The following is an 11,726-nucleotide window of genomic DNA, read 5'->3' on the forward strand; positions in this document are numbered from 1 at the left end:
GGGAGATATGGTAGTGACTGTCAGTTTTGTCAATCAAATGACCATTTATGTGTGTGAGTGTGTGTGTGTGTGTGAGTGTGTCTCAGTTCAATCAATGTGTGAGGCATTGATTGCACAAACACATAGATAGGCAAAAAGTTCTTTATCTCCCTTTTATGAGTTCTTCTTTTCATGTGTAAAATAAACACATGCTCAGTTATTGCTCAGTGGATTTGTCTGGAGCACTGGGAGGCATTCTTACATGCCCTTTGACTGTTGCTTAATCCCAGCGCTGCACTGGCATTTAAATGAAGCATTAAATTTTTATTAACTTTCCCGAATTTTCAGCCCACCCCTATAATGTCTGTTATAACACGGCTTCAACTGCAGGAACTGATATTTTTGAAGTCTCCTAAATTCTAAATAGACTTGTAGCTGCCTTTTTTTTTATTTATAATCCCTCGATCCCAAAAGATCGTTCAATAAAATCCCTTTGCAAAGTTAATGTTTGGCCTTAAATGAGGAAATTTTACGAAAAACATTACAATATCTTACTAGTAAAGATAAACCAAAACTGAAAATTATTTTAAAGAATAGAATCCCACATACATTAACTGCTATACTACAATATGCCATAGTACTACATATTAATATATTACTGTTATTATATACCCTTAATGTGACGGTGGTTGGAGACGCTGCATTCTCTGTAACATTTGTCAGGTGCTGGTCAAGTGATGTCAAATTTTATTATTATATATAATAATATAGTTGCATTCATATTACCTGGCCTGTCGTTGCATTTTCTCCTCATACCAAAAACAACACACAGGAACAGCTTTTGATTTTTTGACACTAGATGTGCCTTTATTTTTGCATTGATGCTGATGCTGCAAATATTATTTTCATTTTACCCTGAGGCAAGTCATGCTTCCTGATGTGTGAGCAGGCTGCTTGATGATATGGTGAGAATATGTCAATTTATAACTTCCCCTAAATACCTGCAGGAGAAAATAAATCAACTGGAAGTTGGTGAGATGAGGCTCAGTAATGTAATTAAATTTAGGGAGCTGCAGGGGAGTTAAAGAAAAGGAAATGGTGAAAGAAAAGAGGGGAAATTGGGGAAAGAAAGGAGGGAGAAACGGACAGAACGAGTGAGAGCATGAAAAGAAGTTGAGTCTTCAAACCAAATCTGGCAAATAAATGGCACAATTGGATTTGGTCTAGTGCATCAATTAAATTAAAAGGTACTGCAGATCAAAGACAAACAAAATAACTCAATAAGCAGTAGGGTTGCACGGTATACCGGTACCAGTATAGTACCGCGATACTAGAGTTTTGAAAACGGTACTATACCGGCATTTAAAAACAAACGGTACTTTTATTTCATTTTATTGAATGCAAATGAATTGGTAAATTGGAGCCTGTCTCTTTAAGCACAGCGAGGCCAGCGAGTGTGACGTAGTTGCCCGAGAGGATGTAAGCCGCGTCCCACGCGCACTCGCATGCTTAGACTGAGGAGGAGAGAGAAACGACAAGTTGCGTCTTAGACAGACGGAGCGGGTTGAAGAAAATACCGTAGATAGAGATGGCAGCTGCAGAAAAGCCCGTACTTGTGGTCAAAATGGGGGCCCGAAGTTCGGTGTGGAAATATTTCGGGTTCAAACCGAACGATAAAGGCGAGCCACTGAACCCAGAGGCACCGCAGTGCAAGCGGTGCTACAAAGTGTGTCTCGCAGAAGGAGCCAACACTTCAAACCTGTCGAAACATTTAAAGGACAACCATGCGGACTTGTTCCGAGACTTCAGTCAAGAACGACAGGTGATAATGTTGTTCACCTGTTCACTGCACTGTAATGTCAATGAAAGAAGTACAAAGCCCCTCCCAGCCCAGTAGTAAACCTACAGTAGCCTGCAAACAGAGAGCTAAAACATGTCCATGGTTAATAAATACATTAAAAAATATATTTTTAAAAATTAAATTACATTCTTTAAATATTTAAATAACCCATTAAGGCAATACATAATATAATGAAATATTTTTTACAAAAAGTATCGAAAAGTATCGAAATACATATTGGTATCGGTATCGAAACAGAAATTTGGTATCGTGACAACCCTAATAAGCAGAGTAGGGATGACTTTAATTCATGCATATATCCCTTGTGTAAGTAGATGTTGTGCGTGGATGCACACTGCCTCCTATTGGTAACGGCTGGTATATTATAAGTTGGACAGAGGTGTCTGCACATTATTTGCACATGCTTTAGCAAAGTATGATTATGCATATTGCTGGATAGTCTGGATATCCACAGGTGGCCCTGTTTGTGTTTGAACCTTTTGTTCCAAACACCCTGGACTGGAGATACTCAAAGGTGATCACTTTGCTTTGTTCACGAATATAACAGAAAATCCTTGGATTTAGTATCAACATGTGATAGTGTGATGTATCTTAATTTGTCTCCATATGTGTTAGCAGAGTGCTTTGTTGTATAGTTTCCCCTTAACTTGTAAGTCACTTTGGATAAAGTGCCAAATGAGTAAATGCCGAGTCTCCTACTGTTAGCTATCCTTTCACCTTTACCTGCACTGATGTATCTTGGATCTGCAAGGTTGAAAGATTGTTTTGGTGCATAACGTAAATGTTGCCATTCCTTTTTACCTTTTTACATATATGCTTAAACTATAATTAAAAAATTTAGTAATAAATTTGATAATTTAATAGTGTTTGTTTGCTTAAATGACCGTTCAAAAGGTGGAAGCAAGTTTTATTAGTGGAGGCTTTTGTTTACATCTTGATCATTGGGTCGTGTTTTTAAGCTTGCTGTTGTTGCATTCTCAGGTGTCTGGCAGGGCAGCCTGGCTTACTGGCAGACAGACACAGTGAGCAGTATTTTTATGGACGCTGCCCATTAGGGGTTCAGAAGAGATAAATGTGTGGCGGATTATGTTTTCAGCTGCCTGTCAGGAAGACAGAGAGCAGCTATCAAAAGCAAGTTTATCAGTCTAGGTCTGCCTATGTGCCACACCCAAAGCAAATTTAGCTGCTGCTTGCGCAACTGGGTCCTCTCATAAACACATTTATTTCTAATCTCAGCTACTATTAGAGTATGTTGTGGTTGGTAATATATGATTATTAGATTAACACCTTTTATACGAACCACTCAGTGTCTTATTGTGTCCTTGGCAATTTCTCCTCATTCACTCACCCACCCACCAGTCTGTGGACATAGGGGGTTATTCAAGAAATGAGGATTAGGAAGTTAACTATGTCTTTCATATACAATTCAGGGAAATCCTGGATTTTCCGGTTTTAAGAAAGGTCTCTCACAGAAAAGCCCCTGATATTGGGATTTCTGTGTCTGTTACTATGGTAACCTAGAGTGCATTGAGAAAGTGTTCAGACCTGTTCACTTTTTTCACATTTTGTTATGTTGCGGCCTCATGCTTAAAATTGTTTAAATTCATTTTTCCCCTATCAATCCACTCTGAATACCCCATAATGACAAAGCAAAAACAGAATTTTAGAAATTTTTTACAGGAAATTGATTAAGGAAAAAAACTGAAAAATAACATTGACATAAGTATACAGACCCCTTGCTATGACATTTAAAATTTAGTTCAGGTACCTCTTGATCTTGGTGGCAGCATCGGGCTGTGGGGGTGTTTTTAGCCAGTGCCCTGACTTGACCCGAGGGTCCCCATCCAACCTGAAAGAGGTTGAGAGGATCTGCAGAGAAGACTGGCAGAAAATCCCCAAATTCAGGTGTGCAAAGCTTGTGCGTCATACCCAAGAGGACTCAAGGCTGAAGTTGCTGCCAAAGGTGCGTCAACTAAGTACTGAGTAAAGGGTCTGAATACTAATGTTTGTCTTATATGTGATATTTGATTAATTAGTAAAAATTTCTAAAATTCTGTTTGCACTTTGTCATTTGTATTGAATGTATATTGATGAGGGAAAATTGTATGTTTTTCTCATCATGCTGCAACATAACAAAATTTGAAAAGGTGAAGGGTGTCTGAATACTTTCTGAATGCACTGTATGCTCTGTTACTAACCTGGAATGTGACTTAATGTGAATTAACTTAGCACCTGGTTTTTAGGTAAACGTCATGTTAGTAGCCAAGCAGTTTTATTCTTTCAGCCTGGTCTCAGCAGTGCTGCCTCTGGACCCCACCTTCTCTTTCCATAAAAGTGAGCTTGTGTATGTGACATCTGACCAATACAAACATGTTTAATTAGAAGACTATATGAAGGTTACTTGTATTTTATTGGAGTTCAGATAACTGTTTCCTGTCTCGGTTGGTTACGGGTACTTTGACTTAGCCCATGAGCATCAGCACTAATACCACTCAACAGTAGAAAGACAGAAAATCGCTTTTTACTTCCCATGGCTGCACTTCAGTGCCTGTGGCACCTTCCTACCTTTGCCATTTTATCAGTGTGTGACACATTGCCTCCTTATGCCCATTCTCCCCTTACTCAGCACTTCCATTTCACAGCCTACTGCCCATAAGGTGGACAAATATCTAGGGTCCACCAATCCATAAAACTGACTGTCTTGAACCTCAACTAGTTTTATGCATTCATGTCAACCATTATTCATTTTTCTAAAGCTTAATTTATCTTATGATATCTATTGCTCCACCCACCAGCCCTATGGGACATACATTCACTTTCTTTCTTTATGGACTTCCCCCAGCTGTGGGAAGTTTTTAAAAAAAAAAAAAAAAGTTATAAATGTCATATACTGTGTGGTGGTTGATGTCCAAGAAAGCACCTCTGTGATCACTCTTTTGTGCTGGACTGTACCCACGCTCACTCCTGTTCAGCCACCCACTTACAACACCAGCCTTTTCCATTTCATACTTTTCAGCCTGTGTGTGTTTATGGCACCATAAAGCTGGCACTATGGGATGCAGAGACTGAGCCAGTGATGTTTCTGGGGAATATTGACCCATTTTTGGGGGGTTGGTGGCTTTTGCCTCCATGATGCAGCAGGGGACCATTTCTCTTAAGTCTTGCCTTATGTTGGTTATAAATTATCCTCTCATGTTTTTGATTTTAGGATTTATTTTACTGAATTTTGCATTGTTTATGTATTTACTGTGTGTTACCTGACACAGTAATATCATCTCTGTCCCCTTGCTGAAGCTGTGCTGCAATTATATGTCAAGGGTGACAGTGTGTACATTAAGTGTGTGTGTTTCTAGTAGCTCTACTGGTGAGCATGAGGTTGCTTGAGGTTGTTTTTAAATGTGAAGAAGTGGACGTCATTTCCCAGCTGGCCGGTGTCGGTATATACTTTGCTGCTCTTAACATTAAAGCTTGCTGGCAACTGAGAATCACATCAGGAGATTTTATGCTTTTGAGATTTTTGTTAATACTATGCGTTTGAATACTATGTCACATTTCTTGTAATGACATAATGAGCCCTGTCAGTCTTGCCATTAGTCTCCTTACTGTTTCCAGTAACCATCAGTAAGGTCATTGTACGAGAAACACATATTTGTTGTTAGTCTCTTGCTAATGATGGAGCCTTTATCTTGAACTGATGAGACGTACAAACAGTGAGGGAGTTCATCCTTTTCTCAACTAGTGTCCCTGCTGTCAGTCTTGTGTTGGATATGCTGTAGATGTGTCTACAACGCATCCACCCTCGAGGCTGCCAAACAGAAAACAGGGCAGATTACCATACGAGGTAACCGTAAGGTAAATGTATCTCAGGACTGTGGTTGCTTGTGATCTTCACTGGTACTGTGCTGTATAGTCTGTATATTTAGTTAAATTTGTCTTTTATTCAAGAGATAAACCACAGGCAGTGTATATGCACTGTGTGTGAGGGTGAGAATTGTTTGATAATAGGATTTCCTTCCCTCTCGTGTGTTTTGCTTGGTAATCACTTTGGTCACAGTGCATCATAACATGACACTCATTTCAGACAAGTACAGCACAAGCGAACAGATCAGTCGAGGGTACTGTTTAACTGGAAGTTGCAGCACATCATCCTTACAATTAGATATGTGATGGTGAAAAGATAAGATGAAAGGCCCTGTGCACATATTATATACAACTTGTTTGCATGTTGCTTTCATTATGAATAGTGTTATACTGTAAGTATCATTTTATTTATATAAAATTTTATATTGTTATATCTATATGTATGAGTGTGAAGTAACTATATGTGTTTGTAAAATATCTCTGATTAGTCTTCTTAAGGTCCCTTTACGTTATGAGTCTGACTGTGAACTGACAGAAGTCTCCTGCACAGACATGGCTTTGAATACAAACACTGCATTATGAATAATGCCCACTTGCCTTGAATCTGTCGTTACTTGTAAGTTTTATTGTTATCCAGTAAACTAATGAGCTTCTGTGTTTGACTGAAGAAAATCTACTTGTGATTCATACTGAAATTTATCTGCTGGACTGAATATCATTGATACTATATTTACATTTTTTTTACATTGTGGTCTCCATATTTCGTTAACTGACCCTGTTCTTTACTTTTATGTTATGTTTCTCTCTGTTCTGTCTTAGTTTTTCTTTGCCTGTCAAACCAATTGACTTTATTCTGAGGTTTATGGACTTTGGGGAATAGAATGGTAGAATAAGGTAGAAATGTAGTGGAAAGGAGAATCAATGCCCATTTGTCATGGTAATAAAATATAGATTTAGAATTACCTTATATTTTTCCTCTTGGTCATCATGGTGAATGCACAGAGATAATAAGTTGTGGAACCTCTAGCCTATATGTGCTTCAAGTATCTCACAGAGGACACTGTACCTTATGTGTGTGTCTTACAGGCCTAAGAGCATATTTGTGTGATTACGTTTATGAATAAAAGCTTATGTATTTGTTTGTGTACAGTTTAGGAATGAACAGTTTGTAAGCATGCTTACCCAATGAATGTTTATTATACATAATAAAAACAAAGACTAGTTTCACAGTATTCATTGATGCCACCAAAATCTTCTGTGGAACTTCACAAAACAAATGTAAATCAATGGCTCCACCTAGTGGTCATACAGAGGCACTGTATTGGACATGAGCCTTCAAACCCCAGATTCACAATTTAATACTGGTGATCATATGACCCACAATAATGAGTCACATGACATGCCTTGTGGCAGTCCTAGAGAAGCTATAATAAAAGAACTGCATGGTACAAGGTATTTGTGTAAATTGTGCAAACATGTTTTTTTTTTAAATTGGAAACTGAATCATTGAACATCTCAAAACATATATTATGTGTTCTTTTTCAGATCCTGATATGATTACTCAATTATCATCCGCCTTCGTTAATTTGAATGTTTTTGACTCAAATGTCAGTAACCATTTTATCAGAGTCCTAATTGTAGATAACACCATTTGACCAATGAGACAAGCTGATGAATGTGACCTGCTTACACTTTCAGTTTGACCCTAACACATTTTCTCATCGATAGTTGGATGGGTAGCATATACCGTAAATTTTGTTGGTACTCTTGTCAATCCTGTTATTTACCAGTTTGTGTCTGTTTTTGGTGTCTTTCCCTGTAGGCACCAGCGACCCATATGTGAAGTTTAAGATCGCAGGGAAGGAGGTGTTCAGAAGTAAGACCATCCATAAGAACCTCAACCCGGTGTGGGATGAGAGAGTAAGCCTACATGTGGAAACCCTGAGAGACCCACTATATGTCAAGGTACAGCCAATGAGTTTCAGCTTTCATCTTGCTGTAATATAAACTGTTGTTTTGTTTTGGATGACTGTTAACGTCTTGATGGACAACTCTCTATGCAAGTTCTCTTTTTATGCAAGTTATGACTAGTTAATGTGAAAATAATGTCAGACGGACAACATATGCAGTGTGGTGTTGAGGGTCCTCTCTTGACAGTTGCTGTACTGTCTTGTCTCTTTGTAGGTTTTTGACTATGACTTTGGACTTCAGGATGATTTCATGGGCTCAGCGTACCTCTACCTGGAGTCACTGGAACATCAGAGGTCTCTTTGTTTCTTTTGCCTTTTCTTTTTTTTAGTACTAATTTTCTTTCCAGTAACACTTTAATCATCCTCAATCCTCTGCCCCTCTTTTAACTAAACTGTCTCCTGTACTCTTTGTCTACACTGATTCTATTTGACATAGTATGTTGGTAGCTGCATTACAAGAATGGTTAGGTTAAGGGTTAGGGATTCCTTTCTCTTACCACCTTTCTTGACACACAACAATGTCCAAGCATCTTTCCTTGCTTTTGATGTTGTCATTTTGATCAAATATAGCCTGTGGTCTCCCTCTAGTGGCAGTCTTTGGTATCTCACCTTATACCTCATGAAGCATAACAAGGCTATAATCCATTTTGATTGTACATAGAGGATTTAAATTACCGAAAGTCCATCATTATTTTCTGTTAAGTAGAAGTACTGCCGTGCGTCAAGCCCTACACACTCACTCCATTTAGGTGAGTGAGCTCCGCGGCGCTGGTATTTTGCATGCTGGCTCACTGTCATGGCTCATGACTCTCTTTTATTTAGTGGCCTATTATGTGATGTTGGAAGTGATGAGTTAAAATATGGATGTAGAATGACTGTAGCATGTAGAGGCTTTAATGTTAACACGTTTCATTCACATTTCCATTGAAAGACATTACTCTGTATGTTTCCAATGAACTGTCTTTTCCCAAAATCAACAAAGATCACCACTGCTTATTATAACTAGATATAGATCTAGGTCTCACATTGTCAGAACTGTCTCCATATCACAGCAGCAGTATTAAGCTTTTAATAACTTTTGCTGTTGCGATAATGTTAGTCCCTGTTTTTAAAGACCCGTCAATCAACTTAAGAGTGATAGTAGGTCACAAAATCTTGTGTTTTGAGATTTGGTGGAGGCCACCCATTTGGTTTATATTTGGATTAGGGATTATAACGTTAAATAAAATTGTCAAAAGCAGGGTTAACCCGAGATACAGACTGTCTTATCATAATTACCAGCCCTGCTATCAACATGCTACTTTCCTTATGGATAATTTGAGATTGTTAGCAAGATGAACTACTTGTTGTCATTGTAACTCACTGAAAAGAGTAAAACTGGCAGTTAGTCAGTGGGGCGTCTTATCTCACTGCTGCACATCATTCGTGTTAGACTTGAACTGAACTATGTGTATCGAATGTACAGTGTCAATGTGGCAACTTTAAAGTATGAACATGGTTTACTGTGCTTCCCTGTAGGACACTGGATGTCACGCTGGACCTGAAGGACCCACAGTACCCTGAACATAACCTGGGCAGCCTGGAACTAGCTGTCACTTTGTCACCAAAGGAGGGAGACGTGAGGGATGCTGTAAGAAAACTATATGAACTTTCCAGTCAGATTACTCATTCATCTCTTTCTCGTCCTGCACACACTCCTCATTCAGGGGAATTGTTCTTTTCTATCTTACTAACCCTTCTGTAGATCATGTCTGATATACTCTAGCCCAATATAGAAATGCTGAAGTTAAGCATAAGTGCTTTAGTCTAGTATGAAACCTCACAAATCAATATAACAAGTTTTATCATATTCATAATTAAAGTTCTGAACCAGTTTTATTCCAGTTCAGTGAACTGTGTCTCCATACATCAGAAACTCAGGCAGGATTTGTTGAACTGGGATGTGCTGGCTTCATTCAGCCTCAGTTGCTGGAAACTCTTCAACTCAGCAAATACATATGCATAAACACAAGTGTAATTAATATGTTCTGTGGAAAAGTTTCCTGTTCAAAGAGCACTGGATTCTCTTTCTTAATTATGTTGGCTTGTGCCTCTGTGGACATGCTCGATGTTTCAGAGTTGCATTTATTTCTGTTCAATTATTTGTTTGGTTAATTGGACCCCTGCATGCTCTATCCGGAACAAGGCAGAGTCATGGGGGAAATATTTTATTCCTTTTGATCTGATGTCTTAATTCTGCTGCTTATTTAGTACTGTAGTTCAGAGAGTCCACATTTGACAGAACAAATAAACTCTATTTAGGTTAAGCATCATTTTGGATTTCTCCAACTGTGAAGAAAATTAGTACAAGGTTGTACTAGTACATGCTGGATGACTCTCTCTGTTGCCATCTACTGGTATGGAAGGGTAAGGGAAAATACAGAACTTATATCTATTTCGAAATGAATCCTCAATTAAACTGCTAATAATCTGGTGATTTTAGTTCATATGCAGAATCAACAGTGTTTCTGTATATGTTCAGCTGTTTTATACATTGTGTGTTTTCAAGTTCATGAGTGTTTGGATGACATGAGGGAATTGTGTGAGTTTCTTTGTGCACATGTTAATATCCCTCACATGTAATGATTATTTTTATATTTGAAACTTTTGCATTGACGATAACATTTTCATCACTTAAATAATTTTCCACAAAAATAGATTCAAGCCAAAGTTTGAGACATGTCCTATGACCTTCAACAAAATCTCAGCATTTTTGAGGACATGTCCAAATTCCTCACTCTTATGTCTTGCCAGTACATAAAAAGTATTTACTCTTGTGTTAAGTGAAGTTCAGCTGTTTTTCAAGATGATTCTCCATCACTGTACCCAAACAATGAAGTAAAAAAAAAAACAAGTAACTCAAACTAACAAGCAGCTATTTAATTTGCTGTCTTTGTTTGGGTCGAGGAATGGAAATGAACTTTGTAAAAGTATCAAGTATAAAAATGATGTTTATACTGTTTGAGAGGCACAAGCTGCAGCTACTGTATACATACATGTATATCTGTGCGTGTGTTTGCATGGTCACATATGCAAATACTTCATAACACCATATGACAAGTAAGAGCGCTTCTTATACACTTCCTGCTTACTTAACTTGCATGAATGACAACTGTCCCACTCTCCTCATCTAACCCCCCTTGCACCAGACCAGGGCTAACATACATACACCCCATGCCCTTTAATCTCTGACCCTGCAGCTTTAAGGGGGAGACAGTGGGGGGCGCTCTGTAACCGCTCTGTCTCATTTACAGACCATGCTTTTGAGAAGGAACTGGAAACGATCTAGTAAGGTAAACTAAAACAGCATGTAACCCCACCCCCCCACTCACAAACTTCCAACTGTACTGTAACCCCACTACCGACCGCACCTCACCTCACCTATCCTGCACTCTTCACTGGTGTCCTGGTACTTGGATGCAGTCTTCCCGGCCCTCTCTCTTCTTCCCTCCTTTTCTTCCTACCACAGTGGTATTAGCAGTTTTTCTTTCTTGATCAGTTCTTTAGTTTTCATCGTCACCAGCTTATTTTCCACAAGCTGCAATATACCAGCTTTTTTACATCATCTGAGGTGATGTAAACTCTTTTTTTTGTAATGCAAGTTCAGCCTAAAGATGAACTGTATATGTGAAGGCAAGTTATAAGCCATATTAATACACACCAAGGGTGGAAGAAATGCCATACAAGTACTGCCATTGTTATAAGGGATGTTCTTTTGTTTTATTTAACATTTTGGATCGGATATGCTTTGAAACATTTAGTATTTCAGTTTGAGAAAATCCGTAATAATTATTGATTTAAAAGCTATACTATTCCACAATGTTGCTCTCGAAATCATTACACCACAACATTGCCAGTTACAAACTGGGCAACAGTGGAGCCATTTACAGTGATGTGAGTCATTAATAAGAGTGAAGGTCCAAGTATGATACCGTACATTCATGGTTCTTCCACCTTTGATCTGCATTGTGTATTGCAGCTACTGTGTGAGAAAATAAAGCGATTGATTTGTTTTT

At 38.4% G+C, this 11,726-nt stretch overlaps 1 protein-coding gene across 6 annotated transcripts in view; it reads left to right on the plus strand.

The window, feature by feature from the left end:
- Nucleotides 1-11,726, plus strand: part of mctp1a (multiple C2 domains, transmembrane 1a) — a 138,273-nt gene that overhangs the window by 59,008 nt on the left and 67,539 nt on the right. For 4 of the 6 annotated variants that reach the window (XM_056376198.1, XM_056376200.1, XM_056376202.1 and 1 more), the window contains exons 3-6: nt 7,524-7,666; nt 7,886-7,965; nt 9,190-9,301; nt 10,965-11,003. In XM_056376198.1, the coding sequence (XP_056232173.1) occupies nt 7,524-7,666; nt 7,886-7,965; nt 9,190-9,301; nt 10,965-11,003 (374 nt within the window). The remainder of the gene's footprint in view (nt 1-7,523; nt 7,667-7,885; nt 7,966-9,189; nt 9,302-10,964; nt 11,004-11,726) is intronic. The other 2 variants (XM_056376199.1, XM_056376201.1) reach the window with 1 other exon arrangement.

Source organism: Seriola aureovittata, chromosome 5 (genome assembly GCF_021018895.1).
Source record: "Seriola aureovittata isolate HTS-2021-v1 ecotype China chromosome 5, ASM2101889v1, whole genome shotgun sequence".
NCBI lineage: Eukaryota > Metazoa > Chordata > Actinopteri > Carangiformes > Carangidae > Seriola > Seriola aureovittata.